The sequence below is a fragment of the Mesitornis unicolor genome, unplaced genomic scaffold (genome assembly GCF_000695765.1).
Source record: "Mesitornis unicolor isolate BGI_N332 unplaced genomic scaffold, ASM69576v1 scaffold9099, whole genome shotgun sequence".
Lineage (NCBI taxonomy): Eukaryota > Metazoa > Chordata > Aves > Mesitornithiformes > Mesitornithidae > Mesitornis > Mesitornis unicolor.
Genome location: NW_010207953.1, coordinates 76417 through 96559, shown reverse-complemented (window position 1 = coordinate 96559; position 20143 = coordinate 76417). Strand labels below are relative to the sequence as shown.

General features: G+C 38.2%; 1 protein-coding gene across 1 annotated transcript in view; it reads right to left on the bottom strand.

Moving 5' to 3' along the window:
- LOC104546825 (EH domain-binding protein 1-like) overlaps positions 1-20143 on the bottom strand; it is a gene marked incomplete at both ends in the record, with an annotated part of 67949 nt that overhangs the window by 17049 nt on the left and 30757 nt on the right. Inside the window, 2 exons of the mRNA XM_010192318.1 lie at positions 6115-6254; positions 9904-10085. Coding sequence (XP_010190620.1) covers positions 6115-6254; positions 9904-10085 — 322 coding nt within the window. The remainder of the gene's footprint in view (positions 1-6114; positions 6255-9903; positions 10086-20143) is intronic.

Genomic DNA, 20143 nt, shown 5'->3' with positions numbered 1-20143 from the left:
AAGAGTGTGAGTGAGGGAGAGAGAGGATAAAAGAGAAGACATTTAGAGTTAATTAAAAGAATACATTTAGGACAAGCCCTTCCAATGATATACCTGCAGCAAAGCACTTGTGTAGGTGCTTCAGTGATAATTTAACAAGAAACACAGTTAACAGACATAAACAAAATCTCATCAGATTCCTGGTGTCAGCAACAGCAATTACTTTTATGAGGATAAGTATTCACGACAGTTCAAAACTTAGATGTAATAGATATAATTTAAAGACTTTTCTTGTTCATGAAGAAAACCTGAATTTTGAACCATTGTCAATCAACACAAAACAGCCTCAGAACAATTTACCTCCCTCCCAAACCCTTAAGGCTACAGAAAACTACTACATACACATGCATTTTTTTTTAAATTTATACACACACATAATCTGATTATTTAACATTTCCAATCAGTCACCATTAAATTCTGACCTATGATAAGCTGAAGTTATCTAATAGTTCTAAAAGTCATGATCAGTGCTGTGCTATGTGAATACACAGTGAATGCACATACTGGTTGAATTTGCCACTGTAATGCTATGCAAGTAACACTTCACTGTTTAGTAAAATCCTATTTCACCTTCCATCTATAGTGGAGAGCTGTGAATTGCCATGAACTAATAGTTTGTTTAATGTATTAATCTTAATGTTTAATTCTAATCAAGTTATTAATGTTGCCATAATTCTGGAAGAAAGAAACAAACAAAAACCAACTCTGTCTTAGTGGCTTCTGCCCCAAGAGGAAAAATTCCTCAGCTTGCCCCTTAAAGCAGTCCTATCCACAGCATGTGACAAATGCAGTTTCTGTAGTAACGGGGATTGAGCCTGGGGCATCTCTGAAAGACGTTAGGTAGGGGTTTCTGTGGAGAGGGGACAGATTTCCTTGTCCTTCCAGCTGACAAAAAGGCAGGAGAATCCTGCACAGGAAAGATGATCCTGCTTGTTGAATATCATTGCCCCTCTGACAGGTTTTTTTCATCTCCTGCCTTTTCCCAATGAAATAGATGATGTCTTCTGGTGACACCAGTGAAGTTAGAGCTACATAGATGCCTTTACTGCACATTTCTCATGCCAATCATTCTTAGATTTCCTTTAAACTTCAGTTTCTTGTGCACACAGGAAGTTACTTCTTTGTAATGCTTTTAGTTCACTGCTGTTCTATACTTGACCTTTTCTCATCTGGCTTTTGTTTGGGAAAGCAAATGTTTGTCACTGACTCACTTGTAATCTTCATTCTATGAACTAGTTACAAGGAGCAACATACCAGAGTAAGGTGAAAATTGAGTAATATCATGACTGTCCCAACTCATGTTGGTGTCCACAGCCACCCAGAGCTTCCTAGTAGGGGGGACTCACAGGGTAACACCTTCACCAGTTGACACACTGACACAACTTTTAACTTCATGCCTTTGCAGGCAGCAGAAAGAACCTGAAGCTAAAAGCAGAATCCAGAACCTGAAAATATTTCAGTCATATGATTAAAAAAAATATTTTCCAAATATAAACTGCTTGGCAGAAATATGCCAATATGCAAATTACCAAGTGAAATTATCTATTCTGCCAATATCTACTGCACATAATCTATGCTGGCAATGACAAAGCCACAGCCTTATTCCTCTTAACCGCACATCTTTACTGTTCTTAACCTAAAAGCAAAAACCTGCATTGGTGGGATTACATCTGTCTACACAGAGTTAATTTCACCTTCCTCACTACCTTATTTTTAGCTTCGACAAACAAGACTATTGTCCTAAAAAATAACACCAGAACTCTTAACTTTCTCAGTATAAAATCATATATACGCTCTAGAGATCTGATATAATACTATCTTATGGAAACTTTCAAGATTCAAAATACACAGTGGGAAATACCTTTCTGTACTCAAATGAAACAGAGTTGACCTTATAAAACACTAATACAAACAAATTACTAGTTTAAAACAGGCTGAGACGTTGACATGATTTATAATTTATTATGCCAGCATGTGAAAAAAACCTAGACAATTATAATTCAGTTTTTATTGTCAGAAAATAACAAATTAAGTTCAGATCTTTAAAAAGAGAGTATTCTTTGATGTGGTCTGAATCACCTGGTCCCATCTGCCAACCTAAACACCGATATGCACTACAATGTTTCTCATTACAGTATTAAATGGTTCATGTCATATTTTGGAGTGTGGAAATGGTAGGTTGGAGATTTATGTCCTATATTATCTTTTATAAATCTCATTATCTACAAACGTATATTATCCTGTTCTACAAGTATGTCATATCCATCACTGGTGGTTTTTTCCATTCTTCTCTCTTTTTTTTTTTTAAGCATCTTGGTGCTACTGACAAAGAAGGTTAAAGGTATTAGAAGTTTACACAGGAGATACAGTTTTGCAAATGGCAAAAAAGGGTTACATATCTTGCTCTCCAAAAGCCTGCTCTTGAAAAATACTGAGATGCAGACTCCTGCAATACGTAGCACATGGGCACACTGCTGAGTCCACGTGGTGCTCCAGAACAGTCACCGTGCTCCTGTGCACATGGAGCAGGAGGCAACTATCAATGTCAGCATGAGGCTCTAGGTACCAATTAAAACATTAAGAGAAGCAACGTATTCATTTCTATCTTAAGTTTGTGAGTTATGAGCCACATTTCTTCAAGTACGCTAGGATGCCTTGTCTTCAACTGAAGACTAAGGACAGGATAATTCTGGGAGGTTTAAATTCATCTATATTAGTAGTATAGAAGCAAAATACTTGAAACATATTTCATGGCTACAAACATTATTTTCAAGTTCACATAAACCAGAACAAGTAGGTGAACATACAGCTTTTACACATGAAAAATTTAAACAAGAAATATTGGGGAGGAAGGGGAAAAGGAAATAGAGGAAGATTTTATTTTTAATTAAGGTAGTGCTTTGAATTGAAAACATCTTTCAGTCTTGTCAGGTCACTTGTATGGCAACAGTTCAAATCCTGACCACATCAAATTCCACAGTGCTTTTGAGGTAGGTCAGTACTGAGTCACTTATTTCTTAGCTGAAGAAACAGAGGCACAGATACCCAAAGTTAGGCAACACATCAAGGAACAGAAGCAGCATTTCCTAATTCACCTGCACCATCTAGAGCTCTATACAGCAGGTCTCTCCTGTTCTCCTAGTGACGGATATATTTGTTTATAGAATCATAGAATGGTTTGGGTTGGAAGCGACCTTAAAGATCATTTAGTTCCAACCCCCCTGCTATGGACAGGGACACCTCCCAGTAGACCAGGTTGCTCAAAGCCTCTAGTGGGAAGTTTTCATCTGTAAAACTGTAACTTTGGGCCCAATAAAAAAAATTAACTTTTCTACACTGCAAATGGAATAGTTTCTGTGATACAGATTTGCAACATCTCTGTAGCTGTGGCTTGAGAATGACAACATTTCAGTCACCAAGTCACCCAGCGTTTCTGTGAGAAGACCTTCAGTTGAAAGTAAGAAAATAATCCCTTCTGCTTTACTACTTGCACTTTAGTTTTTCTAAGCTTGCTTACAAACATTTACAATGTAATATTCCCATCATTCCCATGAAGTAGTTATAGCCAGTATCTCCATTTTACAGTTGGGAAAACGGGCGTACCAAGGCGAAATGATTTGCCGCAGGGGACTGAGTCAGTGAAGGCATACCAGCTCACTCGGCTGCCAACACCCTATACAGCAACAGATGAGAAAATGTTGGGAGCAGCAAGCTTTCAAAAGGGTTATGTAACTTCCTCAATTAACTTTATGGGATTCTGTGAACACAATTATTTTTGAAAGAATTTTTAGAAAGTGTACTTCACTAGATCAGTTTTGTTCCACTTCCTTCTTTATCTATTTCTTCCTAATTTTCTAACATGATTCCTAGCTCTTTCTCCCTTGGCTCCTCAGCTCTTCTCTTTGTGTTTATTAGTTTTTCCCTTTTATCATATTTATTAGAGGAGTCACTCCAACTGCTAATGAAATCAGTCTTGAATGCATGTTAAAATAGATCATTTACATTTTATTTATTCACGTTCACTTCCTACCCTATGTTTTATGTTCTCCCACTTGCTTGGGAAATTATGTGCACTCATTCTCCTTCAACATCCCTTTCATCCCTCTCCTTGTCTAAGGTGGGAAAAGTCAACCAGGCTAACAAAGTAATTCAGCTGTTGTAGCCAACATAAGAAGAAAAAGTCCAAGGCTGACTTTGCCCTTCTCAGGTTCCCTTAATGATGCATCTACAAAAAACGCAATCCAACTCTCCCATCTTGTAACATCAGAAAACAGTATCAGAACAGGCTGAACAATGAACAGATATAGGGTGGTTCAGAAGTATTTACTGCTTCTGCCTTTCAAGTAGGTATTGTAATGTTCACTTATAACAGATAATTTTTGCCTTTACAACAACAGGTGGAAAAGCTGAAATGCCTCTAAAAGAACTTGAGCCAAGACCTCGTGTTGCACCTCAGACAGCTCACCCTTCCCCACGTACCTCCAGGGATGCTCGCTACATAGCCGAAGGACAGTGGACAGACTACACTAACCTACACCAGTTTTTTTGCTTGTTCAGGAATCATTTATTGACTTGTTTAGATGCTTAGCACTGCAAAATCAAGAAAGTTGAGAAGTAAGATCTGCTGCTTTTCAACATCTGTCCTTCTGCACATGGGTTTTCCCATGGGGAAAATTTCCTCAGGGCTTTATCTAGGCATATCTTAATAAAACACTTCTGCATAATAGTTCATATAGACTTTATGTAGCCTCTGCTTTGCATGCCCTTCTCTTCTCTGTGACTATTAGATGGCCTGACAAATATGTCAGGTTTGGTTTGGTGTTCTGACATGCACCTGAATTATTTTGGTTACACTGGGAAAGGAGAGGAAGACCTTGCAGAACGATTTCAGTGTGACCAGACTGGAATATCTCTGCTTCCTGACCAAGAATACATTACCTCTGTCTCTCAAATACTTAATTCTGGGCTTTCCAATCTTGTCTGTGCCAAACACACACAGCATAAGTAGAGATTTGGTCAGGGTACAAAATGTTTAATTAAATAGGTAAAGCATGAAGAAAAAATATTTGCATCCTTTCACAACACTAAATATAACTAAGTAATAACTGCTTCAGGCTGAACCTTTCCATTGCAATGAAAGCTCAAAAAGAAGAGATGTAACTAATATTTCATAACACTGAACCAACGCTCCTTGGGATTTTCAAGAACAGATTTGACAATCCACTTATTTGCTTGGGATGCTCTTCCCCACCTTAGAGAAAGGTCCCATTATTTCAGCAGACATTTTTAAAGAGCTCTGGCAGACACGAAGGCTGGTACCAGACGTTCATTTGTCTTTTCCTGATTCTTTTACACTAACAGTTCCTACAGAACTCATCCAGAGCAGTACTACATAATGATCTCCACTAACAATTTAACATCATCACATCCTGAGCTGACTTGCATCGATTAGTTCAGCTATCCTGGACACACTAAGCATTTTCATCAGTAAGCAATTCAAATGTAGTTATACTATCTCACTTCAAACAACCTTACTATCAAATTCTGTTAAACTCCTTTAACAGTCTCCTGATTTCATTTCCACAAGACACTCCCAACTAAAAGGCAGAAGTACGCTGCCTGGAATTACCATGTTATTGAGCAGAACCTCAGTACCTACCCACGGCACAACTCGTTTCGCAGTTATTCCCACAAACTGTTTTCATTATTTCACTTCACCTCATCCTCTTGCCTTCTCACTCACTGACTCTTCCCCTCCATCTTTTTACTCCTATGTTCACACTGGTTCTTTGCTTCCCTAAAATGATACCTACTCAGTGTATTCTCCCCTAAAAACAAGACATGCTCACACAGAAATCAATGCTCTTCACACACAAATCAATGTTCTTAAATTCACAAATATTAAACTTTGAGTTATGGATGAGGCCCTCTTCAATCAAACTACCCTACATTTTCGTTTGGTTTGGATTTTTTAAAATTAAACACAAATATAGCATGAGGATAAAATCCATGGAAGACAGCTGGCAATTAGCAAGGCAATTTTTTACATTTTACCATCCCTGTGGCAAAACCAACCTGTAATTTTTGCAGCCTTTTCCTCTTGATTCACTCTGTTTTCTTCATCTTCTTCATTGTCTTCCTCAAAATCATCTAGATTTCCAATATCAGCTTGTTTCATACTCATCAAACTAGCCAGGCTTTGCATGTCTTCATCCCTAAATAACAAATTTCATACCAGGCATTAGAAGTCTGTTAATACCACATCTGATACTACTGCAATATTATAAATCCTTTAAATATTTTTATGCTTTGTTTTCTTCAGGGGGGTCTCTGATCTCAGATCTCATCTTGAATATAGTAAAAGAACAAAATGAATGCACTCATGTATATTAAATTTCTGAAGGGTAAGTTTTCTATTAACAAAATTCTAAAGGGTAAAAACAGTTCTGCCATGCATTAAGACTCAGTTTAACAGCTGCTTCTCAAAATTTTAAATTAGTCCATAAATGCTAGTAAACATTTACCCGGTCTCCTTCGGTTGAAGTGAAAATGCTTGGTCAGACCTACTGTCCATATGCTACATATGACACACATCACTGCATTCATTCAAAACCCCTGACACTGTTACAAAATTAAAATCCCTTTTCTAAACACCTGAATTCATTAACAAGAGAAAAAACCATTACATATCAACTACCAATTTAAATTCTTATCTGACTGTATCTCATATATATGTATATATCTTTCACATAACCGTACCTTTCATATAAACTATATGTTTGATTAAAAGATAACAGCAGGCAAAGATTCAGATAAATGGATGTCTACATACGTTTCATAAAAAACCAAAGACTTTTAAAGTACATCATGTCATTCTTGATCCAACAACAGTCTTTGCTCTTAGCTTCTAAAACCATTTCCTTAGGCTTATTGGGATTAATCAATTTTTTTTTAGCTGCTTACAATATGACAGACTGGGGATTGCCTGCCTAAGGAGCACCTCTGCTGAAAACAGTCTGGGGATCTTGGTGGAGAGAGCAAGCTTAAAGAGAGTCAGCACCATGCCCTGGCAGCCAAAGGAGGCAAACAGCATCCTGACATGCCTTCAAACTGGACCACATGCAGTAGGCTGAAGGAAGTCATGACACCCATTTACTTGGAGTTTGTTGGACTGCACCTAGGGTACTTCATCCAGTGTTAGGTTCCACAATACAGGAAAAGGTGTTGATAAACTGAAGCAAGGTCAGCAGAGGGCTATTGAGCTGGCTGGGGGCTGGAGCACTAGCCCCATGAAGACATGCTGAGAAAAATGGAGTTGTTTAGCCTGGAGAAGAGATGGCTTCAGGGGGACCTAGCAGCAGCCTGCCAGCATATATGAAAATATTGTTGAGAATACAGTGGTGCAAGGCAGGAAGGTGACAGACAGTGAATATAGATTCAAACCAGAGAGGTTCCGATCTCATGCGAGAAAAAAGTTGGAAAAACTGTTGTCCACATTAACAAATGGTGGAATGGGTTTTCCAGAGAGGCTGTGCAGTCTCCATTCTTGGGGGTTTTCAAGCCCAGTGGGATAAAGCCCAGAGCAAACTGGTCTGATCACACAGCTGAGTGTTTTAAGCAGGAAGCTGGACTAGATACCTCTACAGGTCCTTTCCAACCTTAATTATTCTTTCTTCTTTGATGTTGAATAAAACCCAGATGCACAGATTTTGTGCCTAACAAACCTAAGAAAACTCTAAGTTATCTTAAAGGTACCGTTTATATGAATAAAAATGGCAGACTAATCATGCCTTAAGTCTGCACAGAAGCACAGAGGCACTTAAAACATGGGATTAAACTCCATGATTTAACATGTTTTTAAAATCAGAAACTCATTGGAGCACTCATTTCCTACTGTGTGACTTCAAAGTAATCAGCACTGCAGAACTCACAGTTACATAGGACAACTAAGTACTTCTATAAAAAATATTAATAGTTACTTGCTTTTTATTTATTATTATCAGGAAGTCACAAAGACCTTTCCATTCATGCAAAATCCTCAAGGTTTCATCTTATTGCTTTGAAAACCAATAGGCTAAATCAGCTCTTTAAGGACAAGAGAAAAAAAACACTGCATCCTATAACTGCAGCGGTGGGCAGGCTTTGAAGACAAAAAGCTGGGAGCAGTTAGCTTGCGGATCTTATATAACACATGTTCACATAAAGTTTAGAAATTAAAAGGTCTCCAAAGTACTGTTTCTTTTCACTGTCCTTTCTGTATTCATACTTGATAATATTTTTTCCTGTGTTTCAGAAATAAGATGATTTTTGGTAATGCACAGCAACAGGTTGCAGTATTTTCTTTATAAAATGTGTAACAAAATTAAAAGTGAATCTCACTTTAGGGAACTACAACAGTTTGTAAGAGATGTAAGTAAGCCTTGTCCCAGCTACCTTTTCTTGCATGTTTCTGACACCTGAATCCTCTCTTTTATTGTGACTAGTAAGACAGTCTCTATTTACACATACTCGAAAACAATGCTTTCACAAACAGGAGGGTTTGGTTTTTTTCAGGTCCCTGGTTCAGGGCAATATTAAAGCCCTGTTATTTCAGTCTGAAACCTATTGATTTCAAGGAGAAGAATATTTGAACCTGTATCCTCCAGCTTGTACAATTTATGGCCTCAAAAAGCACTATGAGGCTAGTATAGCTATTTATTGAGTAGTTCATGGATACTGGTCATTCCAAAAAAATTAAGATGTTATCAGACACTAACTTTTTAATTCCTATTTTCAGCTGCAATACCATGTTAAACCACAGCTAAATACTTCAAAAGATCATTCTTATATGATAGGTCAAAATGTGGTTCACAACAGGTTAATCAAAGAAGGGAAACAGTATTAGTAATTAATAGTAATTAATGCATCTGTGGCTTCCAAAGCATGCAGACAAAAAGCTTCTTTGAGTTAAAATGTATGCCTTAACATGGCAGTCTGGAAAGCTGCAACAGTTCTGGGCCACTTGTATTGCAGTGGGCACTGTCTACAAGTGCATTCAGAATACTGAAATCTAGAAATAAACTCAGCCTTTTGGGAGGAAAAAGAAATTTTAAAGAAGTAGAAGAACCACTAGAGCAGTAGTTACCCCCTCTACCCCTTTTTGTTCTGCCATTCTCACATTCACATGTTCTAGAGACAGAAAGAAAAGCAATACAGGATGGGCAACAAATGATCCATACTCCAGCCACATGAAGTTGTCAGTGTCTGACATCTTGAATCTGACAGAAATTGCAGGAGAGATTACAGAATCTGCAAAAATAATTTCTATCCTCTCTGCTCCAAATGTTGAAATAAGGGAGAGAACCAGGTAAGTGAGCAGGGAGAGTGGTACCCAGTGCCCAAGTGAACTCTTTCCACAGGACGTTCTTGTGTTCAACCCAAAAATCTTACTTCTGACTCCAGTCTCTCTCACCTTACAACTGGCTTTGTTCTTCTTTCATTCTTTGTGAAATACAAACAGGTGATATAGAAATAAGTTCTCCTTCCCACATTTCCCTTGCAGTATGCTGGGGATATTGTTGGCTGAACACACATGCACACTCCTGCTGATTTAAAACCTGTAGATATTTTCTAGCTGCTGTTACTTAAAATGTCTATAACAGTAGAGGACAAACTGTTTGAAGAACACAAGACTAAAATCAGAGTAAGAAACGACTTTTAGCCAGCTAAGAAACTAAGTATGGCAGGAATGATAGGTATGCTGAAGGATAGTCTCAAATTCTGCCATTCTATACAGAAAGAGCTCTTTATCCAAAGAATTCTTTGAAAAGCAACACAAAGCAGGCTATCTAGTTAAAAAAAACCAACAACAACAAAACGACTTACGTGGCTTTTCCTTCCCTCAGGAAAATACAGGATAAAGAGAACTGTAGTGTGGCAGATACCACTTTCTTAGACAAAGGCTTGAATTTTAACTTGACATCTGTCTGTGTAGGCATGGGGCTTGCATATTGCTTCATGTTAATGCTGCTGGTGGCAAGTGCTTTTCTGCGTCCAGAAGGAGATTCCTGAGAGCAAAGGAAAAACAAAACTAAAGTAACAGGTGCTGTTACACTAAAACCTGCACGTGCATAAAACAAAAAAAAATACTTATTAAATCTGTATCATTCTTTCTTTGAGTACACAGGCAGCAGGGATTGCTATGGTCCTTTCTAGAGACAGAAACCCATTTCTTAAACTAGGTCAGCCACTACTGGTGGCTCTCTGAATATTTACTTAGTGCAATGGAAAAAAACAAACGGTAATTCATTGTGATCAGTGGTCCTCCATATGAGATCCTAGGATTTTAAAGGCTTGAGCTTGTAGTAGCATTCACAGCACACATCCATTTAAGCAAGCGGGAATATATCTTCATTCCTTCTGATAGCAACCTGGACTAGTTTTGTCCAAACTTGGATAGTCCTGGACTAGGACTTTCAACCGATAGAAGACACGGGTTTCAACTATGCATACATTTCTGTACGTAATGGTATGAGGCCATCAAGTTAATATGTTGAACTGCTATCTGTATTCAGTGCTCAAATACTACACCTGAATATTTTTCAAAGCAATGGTACTACTCACTAGTGTTGTACACATACTATTAACAGTGACAGGTGTCTGAAATTAAGGTTGACAATGCTTTCAAAAATATTGATACAAATTTTGCAAGGGAAAAAGAAAGCAAGATAAGAGAAAGATGAAAGTCTAAGTTGTATTTCAAGATAAAGGTGTTGCTCACAGTTTAAAAATTCACAATAATCTAAAATGCATCTAAGAATCTACTCACTTGTTCCATCTAATATCAGCAGCAAAGGAATGATTATATGCAATAAAGCTCCAGTAACAAAAATAAAATAAAAAGCCCTACTGTTAACTCTTTTGAAAAATGTTCTCACAATAAGACTACATTTTACTGCAGTTGACAATTTGTGTTGAATAAAGAATACTAATTCAATCGAAACATTCAAGCATCCTTTTCCAAAGTACTTGACATTTCTGCCCAGTAGAATAAGTCAGAATGTAATATGTCATCCCCAAAGAATACCTTGTTTAAAAAACTAGCCTTATCTGTCAGATTATGCACAGCAATATTATACAGAACTATTAGTGCATGTAGATACCTTATGAATGAATTTCAAAAATGCATCAAACACTTGAGAAGGATTTAGGCCCTCTCAGAAGAAATACTTAAGAATATGCAAATACACTCAACTGAATCAAATTGAACAGATGCGACTATCACAAACAATACAAGTGCTCTTTCCCTGGCCGCGACTGTCAATCAAAGAGCGAGATTAAGGTCCGAGGTTCTGACAATGTGTAAAATGGAAAGTATGATCAGGGAGTTTCAATTATTACACAGATATGAACAACAATAATCTGTTATTGTACCTTACCTTTAGAATAACTAAACATTATACCGAGCACAAGATTCACCATGGCGCCTGTTCAGAAACCAATGTGAGAGACATAGCACTTCTTTTTTGTGTGTTCTCCAGGTAAATGTAGGGAAGCAGTTTGCATCTTAACAGCAACTTGTTTCATAAAGCTAAATTTTCAATATTCATAATGTAGTGCAAAAACAGTGGTCCAAGTGAATAGAAAGCAAGCACACTTAAACCTCTTCCAGTTACTTTTTTTAAACCTTCTTTAGAGAAAACAGGCATATACAATGTGGTGTGCAAATACGGATACAACTGGCATGGTAAAAACTACTTGCCAATTCTGGCGCATGTGCTTTTCTGCCAAACAGAAAAGGAGCAACCAGAAATTACAAAATAACTTGGAGCCACGTGAAGAAGACAAGGGGCAAAGGGTACAAGTTACATCAGGAAAGTCTTCATGTCAATGTAAGAAAGAAATAGTTTACAGTGAGAACAATCAATCACTTAAACAACCTTCCCAGGGATGTGGTACAGTCCCCATTGCAGAAGGTTTTCAAGATGTGACTGGACAGGGTGCTAGATAATCTCACCTACGCTCCCCTTCCCACAGAAGGCTGGGACAGATGATCTTTCCAGGTCTCTTTCAGCCTGGGCTGGTCGATGGTTCTACAATTCCAACTTGAATATGCCCTCATCTTCAGTCAGGTCAAAGGAAAACATTATGTCCACGGGCTATAATGACTAGGAAACATTTGTCACACTTTGGACTCAACTCTTTGAATCAGTTGGGATGAGCTTATGCTTGCAGATAAAAATCACATATATGTTAGCTGGTTTTAAAATCTGTATTATGGTGTCAGTATTATTCTTACTGAAATTATAATTAGCAAAATAACTTCAATATGTGGAAAGACTCTTCATTTGTTCACTATTCCCCAATTATGCAACTAGATTTTCCTGCGGGGGTGGGGGTGGGAGTTTTGGTTTGGGTTTTTTGTCCTTTTTAAAGAAGATGCATACTTGTCGTCATGTCCTCACTCCCCTTCATCAATGAAAACACCCAAAACCAATCAGATGTATCTACACACAGTGAGAAACAGGTGCAGGGAACAAATCATGAACATGGTACTTGATTGCAGCTTTCCAGATGAACCACTGATCAGCCATACCATGGCTGTATTCTCATGTACTCAGTTTGACTATGAAAATCACTTCCCATCAGCTGTAAACATCCTCAGTTTAATGAAGACCTCGATTATTTCCTTGAGTAGCTATCAATGCCTTCTCAGTGCTGGATCACCTGTAACACCCTATGCGACAAGAGCAACACACAGACCTCCCATGAGGTCCCTGTGAAGTATCAGAGAGAATACAAATATTCTTCAGTGACTCCGAGAAGCAGAAGGTGCATTTGGCAGCAGAGCTACTTTCTCTTGTTACAAACACACCATCTTATCTGATAACATAACTGAGATGCCTGTTGTCTTTATCAAGGTGATTTTACTAAAACAAAAGTCAAAGCAAACAAGCTAAGCCAACCCAATGACCAGTTCAACGGTAAATCTGAAGTGAAGAGAAAGGACAGAACATTAAACCTGCAAGCATCCAAAAGCTGGATACGGACATCAAGGCAGGAGAATTTTGGAATTATGTGGAATTACATTTTCACTTCATACTGATTCATTGTGTAAATGATCATCTTGCCAGCTTCAGATTATCCGGATCTGACTGTGAATAAGAGACCTGAATCAGGAAGAGGTGAAGTTCTCCCAGTGAAGATCATCACCAGTTTCCTGTGAAATCTGCTGGGGTCAGCTGGTGTAGAGGAGGAGAGAGACAAGCAGCTGCGTGCCAATGCAACGGGGAGAAGGCAGCCACGTGCAAGAAGATTCCCTTAGCACTAAATATCCTGAGATGCTATGAAGAATAAGACATACTTGGCAAGCAACTATAGTCTTCCTGAGAGAAGAATTACTTTCATAATCTTTTCGTGGGCCAAAGATAGAAGTTGACTTTTCAGGTTCCAGTTGCATATAAACATCCAAAATTGTAAATTTATCATATTAAAAAACCCAAACAATCCCACAAAAAAGCAAACAAAACCAGATAGTCCCTAATCTTTCAAGTTCTACTTTCTTTAACACGCAAGTTTAAGAACATCCTCCTACTCACCCAGAAAATTAGGTGTGTTAGAAGTGTTGTAATGTTTTCTCCTTTTAAGCTTTATAGTCTTGGCCTTACATGACTTTAGCAGAGGAGGGAAAACTTTTTTTTTTCCCCTGAAAAGGATATTCTCAATGTGCTTAGGTCCATGACTGATTTCACAATGGATTATGTTTTTTTACTCCAACACACAACCAACTTCTAAAAAAATGTCTTTAAATGTCAGGACATGTTAATAACCACTTCTTACAAAGGTTGTAACATTTTCTTAAAAAAACCCCTACGTGCTTTGTATAATGCAATCTGAGTTACCCCAGAATCACACAGAAATTTTCTTGCAGAAGTACACAAAATTCTTAAATCAGCAAAGGCAAAATAATTCAAGATAAATACCTATGGGGTGGTATACAGGAACACCTCAGCAGTAGGCTGGAGTGTGTTATTGCAAACAGAAGCACTCTTTGGTAAGATACTAAATAAATAACACCCATTTAACAGTAGAAGTCTGATGTGATGTTACCTGTGTCTTATATGAGCACATGGAGTTTTGCGGAAGGTAAAGGAAGAATCACAATGCAAATATTCTAATTGCTCAACTTTTTTATTTTACCTATATAATCAAAGTTAAAATGTCTAAGGCTCAATTATCCCTCCAAGTATTTTACATACATGTGACTGCCAGGGTTGCCACATCACATTTTGTGAAAGGGTACATGGAAAAGTCAATTTGGAATTCACAAGAGAGAAATGACCCAGATGGTAATACAGAGAAGTGACAAAATACAACATTTAACTATCAAGATGGAGTTCATTCTGTAAAAAAAAAAAACAAAACAGTTATCTGGGAACTTTTTAATACTGGAAATGCATTATGCAAATAAAACCAACCATGATATATTGTATACCACGGAAAGATAGAAGATAACCCACAATAATGGTAAAATACAAATACCTCCAGGTTATCTTCCAGCTAAACATACTACTGTGTTTGAGAATAGGCACTGTTTGGTTCCTAAGATAATATGTTGAATGCTGGTCAACAATCTCATTTTGATGTTTCATGTTTGCTACTGTATATTTCTAGCAAGAGAAGCAGCACACTGGAAAAAAAGGAATTAGTTTAGAAATCACTAATAAATGATTAAAAAATATCTAGCTGGTATGTGAATAGAAATTGCGTAACAGAATAATGGCTGTGCTGGGTCAACCAAAGGCTCTGAGAAACCTGTATATTATTTATGAAGTATATTGTTTAAAAAGTGATCATTATAATTTACTTAAAGGAGACTAAAAACCACATGTAAATATACAGCAATACTTCTCCAGAACGCTCTCCTGTGTTGGGGAATTTCTGGTTTTGTATTCTACACATTTATGCCTTTCTTTCACAAGCAGTTTCATCCCCCTTGACACACTCCTCCTCCTATCCCCCTTTGTCCCTGAAATGCCTCCAGCGCACACCATATTTTGGGTGAAACAACCCTATCTGTTCCCCACAGCAGCTGTATCAGCTGTTCACAGCTGGGGAAGCCATGAGATGTGGCATGTGCCTGGCTCTGCACCATGCTGACTGGCTGGCTGATACTTGTGTATCCTGGTACTTTAGGAAATGTCGCAAAAGAGTAAAAATCTGGAGTAAAAAAAAAAAAAGAAAGAAAGAAAAAAGCTTAAAGCTAGCAAACCAAAAGCAAATATAGAAAATAAAAAGACTTCCTAATAACCTGGAGTACTTTGATTTCTGAATTCAAACAAAGAAATGCGTAGACCAAGCAACACTACGTTAATCAATAGAAGCTGCATTCTTTTTTAGTACAGAAGAGTATAGTAGTAATGATTTTAGGAAATTCCCAATTTCTAAGCATTCTCTGTGTCTGTACAGATTTAAAAGACATTGTCATCTTAGATACCAGCAGAGGTGCCAGCCAGTGGTGCCATCACTGATGTGGCTGCTTCTAACCAACTTCTGGTCTTTAACGTGGCATCAGAACACGTGGTTTAGGAGCTAGCAGGTAATGCAACATGCAAGTCAGCTGCAACCTACCCCAAAGAGAGACAAAATCCTGCTCTTTTTCAAGTTAATCAGAAGCCACGTAGCTGTGAGCAGTTCAGAGCCAGGCTGGCATGACCACTCACTGCATGGCAGCACCTTGCACTCAGCTCTGCCAAAGCCAGACCTATAGTACGTACACAGACATAACTGGGGAAGACAACAAGAAGTTTCCTAACTGGATATTGTTATTTTGTCAAAAGAAACAATGAGTTTTGACTGTCTTTCTCCCAGAAAAGTAAGACAGTGTAATATTTTCAGAGACTGCCTTTTAACATTTTATAAAAGCAAATGCTAAAAAGCCCACAGAGATATGCAGATTTTAAAGAGGAGCATACTGATGCACACTTGGGCACAAAATAATGAGACAAAGCAATTTTTCTAGCTGTAAAAACCCATTGAGAGGAACAGGTTTTGAGGATTTCACTTTCCTCTTGCTTCAGAATTAAACAGAGAATGTTTTGAAGGAAAGCTGTCCCCGGCACAAACCTCCACCACCCCTACAGCCACCACACGCCGCAGGAGAGACAATGGAAAAGTTCTCCCTCTCTCGATGCTGGATGTCAGCCCTGCCGCCTGAGTTGCAAGCGCCATCTTGCTTAGATGGAAAGATCACTGCTTCACCAGCAGAGCAAAATGGATCACTACAGAATTTAATTTGTGAGAGTATACAGCAATTAAATGCTAAAATAGACAAGCTACAGGGAGCTCTCTCAACTGGAGAGAGTAAATTAGAAACTATGTCAGTTAAAATAATTTAGACAGTCGGATGGGAGATTTGGAGGACCGAATGCAGGCAGCACAGTCTGTGCTGAAAACCTGTTTAAAAGCAAATGATGGTTCAAGGTACCCAGAACATTATTAAGAACTATGATGCATTTGAATGGAGAATTCAATATTTAAAAACTCTGCACATACCAAAGAGTCTGGGCCGTGGGAAGGAAATAAAAAATATATGTGTTGAAACAGCTACAATTGATTATATAAATATATATTTGTAATGCTCACAAAGTGACCTTTGTCAGAACCAGAGCCCTTGTATCAATTTATTTATCATATTGGTAATATGTTAGGTTTAGGCTAAAAGGCTACTTCAAAAACACCAACATGTTTTTTATAGCACATCTGGACTGAGGAATCGTTATACTGGAAGCACAAGACACCATTTCTTACTTAGCACTGGTAGAGACAATACTTTCAGTAAGCAAAGAGAAAAGACGGTATTATACTACAGCTACTGTATTCTTATGGTCTGCTTTTAGGACAGCCCCGAGAGATCTTACCAGCACCCTGAGAGACTAAGGTATGCAGTAAAAGGTTCTCTCTGACCAAAATCATACCTGTGGGTATGCTCCAGCAACCTGCTGTGGGTAACAACAGACCATTCATCTTCACAGACTAATCCTCTGCATTCACTGACTCTGGAAATCTCCAAAGATTAGCATCAGATAGGAAGTTTAGAAAGTGAAATGACACCTAATAAATCCAGGTAATTCATCTACACCATGCCAACTACGACCAAGAAAATTTCAAGGTCCTGTTTTGCTGATGAAAACACTACTGGACAGATGGCAAAAAATGTGCATGACCGAAATTTTACTCAGGCAATTTATTAATAGACCACGTGTATGAGACAGGCATCCCCTTCTAAAATAGGCTTTATGTTTACAAAGGGCAACAGAGGAAAGTTTACAGGTGAGCTGGACAATTTAATAAGTAGCAGAGAACTACTGAACCCTGAAATAGTCTTGCAAAGGATGTGGGTAACTGCTTTACGTGTTCATTTAAAAAGTCTTCACTGCTTTCTCCTTTGGACTGTTCAGTAAAACAGGAACACTTCTGAACACTCACCTACACAAGGAGGCAAACACATCGATAACTGACGTTGAGAAACATGTCCTCTAGTATTTGTAGCCTTTTTCCTCTTGCTCTTTCAGATACCTTCCTCTGGAGATGCTGTGCAAGTTTCTCTTTTTTCCACTAATGACAGGTTTAAATTTACCTGCTAAACTCTGTTTGTCCTTATGCTCTATGGCAACACTACTGTAGCTTTGTAAAGTACATTAATTTTTGTTAGTGTTTGCACAAATTCAGCTTGTGTTGTCCCACTCAGAAGCCCTGGAATATTTGATCATCCCACTCAGGAACAACATAAGTCACATCCTTTCCTGCAATGCCTTGATCCCGATGGGTTGAGCTCACTAATACCCAAACACTGATTGGTGCTCTGCTTCCCTTTCACAGCCATTTGCGCTCTTCTGTTGGGATCACTGCATGGTAGGGACTGTCTGTTCCTTTCCTGGCCCCAAATGCTATAGCAGCCAGCTATGTTACCATCTCCCTTGGGCCTCCTAAGGTACATGATGCAGCTGTGTGCAAGTCTGCATGTACTACTACATGAATCACTAGTAAGCAAAAGCCATTGAGGTGAAATATTTTTTAGATAGCAAAGATTGTAAGCTTAAGTCCTACTGTAACTCCCATATAGAATTTTAATTTTGCCATGGACAGAGGACACAAGCTCATGGAGGCTTGGCTAAAGTTGGCAGAGAAACTTGTTATTACCAACTGGCAGTTTAAATCGTCAAACCTTTGCTCTCAAAGGAGCAGATTTAAAGACGTCTGGGCTTGAGCTGCTGCTGATACATGGCAGGTGAGGAAAGGCACTGCACACAGGGCTGGCAGTTTGGCAGAAAATAACAGGCCTACATTTTCTATGAGCTGTGTGCCGCTGAGCTGGATCATTCACAGTTTGCTGGCCACCTCTGAGAGCAACTCCTGTGCTCTGCTTCAGCTGGGGCACTTCCAAACAGTATTCCTCCTGGTTTGGGTTTATTTTTATCCCTGCTTTTGAAGGGTTCATTGTATAACTGTATAGTATTTCTGTAGACTTAGCTTCAAAACAAAGTAGAAATACAGATAATTTACCTAATGCTGCTAGAAGGGGAGAAACAGCAGACAACAAAGGTGGTCCCAAAATTTTTAGCTGAAACTGGAGTAAGGAACATCTATTATGTGAGACCTCCTTCTTCTAGGGGGAGGACACTGGAGTTGACTTGATACCCATGACTTTATTTATTGCTCAGCAACTTCTAACTCCACATTATTCCATGTATTGACTAAAGGGAATCACAGGTAGTTTCCTGATTTTTGTTTTTAAATAATAGGAAATACCTGTTACAAAAACCTAGATTTAAGCTCATTTGTCACTTTAGCTCTATTTTGCCTGGTGGGAAGTCTCCATTTTTATTATTCACTCTGTTGCTCACCTGCTCTATGCAGAAGTATCCCTTGAAAGGTGCTACTGAACCTTCAAATAGTTACACAAGAGAGATGTCCAGTCTGACAGAAGACAGTCTTTAGTGGGAAGAATAAATGTTTTTATTAAAAGAGGGAAAACCAGTTACCTATTTGTTGGTTTCAGATGTGAAAAATCCTTCTGTTGCTTACAGCTTCTTTCCACTTTCCATTCTAAGGTCTAAATTTGCTTACTCTCTCTTGGTGTCACTTCAAGACAAAGACCCAGAATCTTTGACAGTAAAAAAGTGGGTTTGAAATTAAAGCTCAAGCTCAGCAGTGAATGTTTAACATGAGTTCAATATAATATTAAGAACAGTCATTCAAAGGTCTATAGCTCTGCACATCAGGCCGTGCCTTCCTGCAAGCTTTCTCCTGAGGAAATAAATGCCGTCCAGGAAGACGCACATGATACAGGCCTCAGAATTAACTCTGGATTATTCAAACAGACTCACAAATGTAACCACATTATGTAGCTCCTTTGTACTCTCCAACAAGGAAGCAAGTTTGAGGTAACACTCATTAAAGAAGAAACAAGGTCAAAAGATTAACTGCTCCAATGACCTTATATACTTTCATTCACCTTTCAAAAAATATTGTATTTTGGGATAGCATATGACATCGCCTAGACTTAATTATCTAGCATAGATAAAACTTGTTCAAACAGGTTTTGTAAAATACAGTGTTTCAACAGTTATTATCTGAGCGTAACTTCCATAGAGTGCATGCATAATATTAAATGACAAAGTTTGAACTGCTTATGACATAGGAAAGCTTATAATGGTGTCAAGTGAAGATATTATGATTCTTATGTTATATAATTTCTGTACTGAAAGTCAGATGTTAACTTGAAAAGCACAGAATGAATGTATGTGCAGTCTGTAATGCCCGATGAATGCGTGCTGAGCAGTGATGCTCACGCTGTGACCGTTCTTGTCAGAACCACTGTCAAGTTATTTATCATATTGGTAATATTTTAGGTTTAGGTTAAAAGGCCACTTCAAAAAAACAGCATGATGTTATTCAAAGTTAATATCCCAGTTATTACTGGAATACCAATATATCTCCATTATTAAATTAATTATTGTGCTTTTTAATTCTCTCCCTTCTTGCTCACAGCTTCACTGTCCATCAAAGTACATAATCCCGAGGATGCAACACAGTTGGAACCTCCCCACCTCCAGACCTGCTA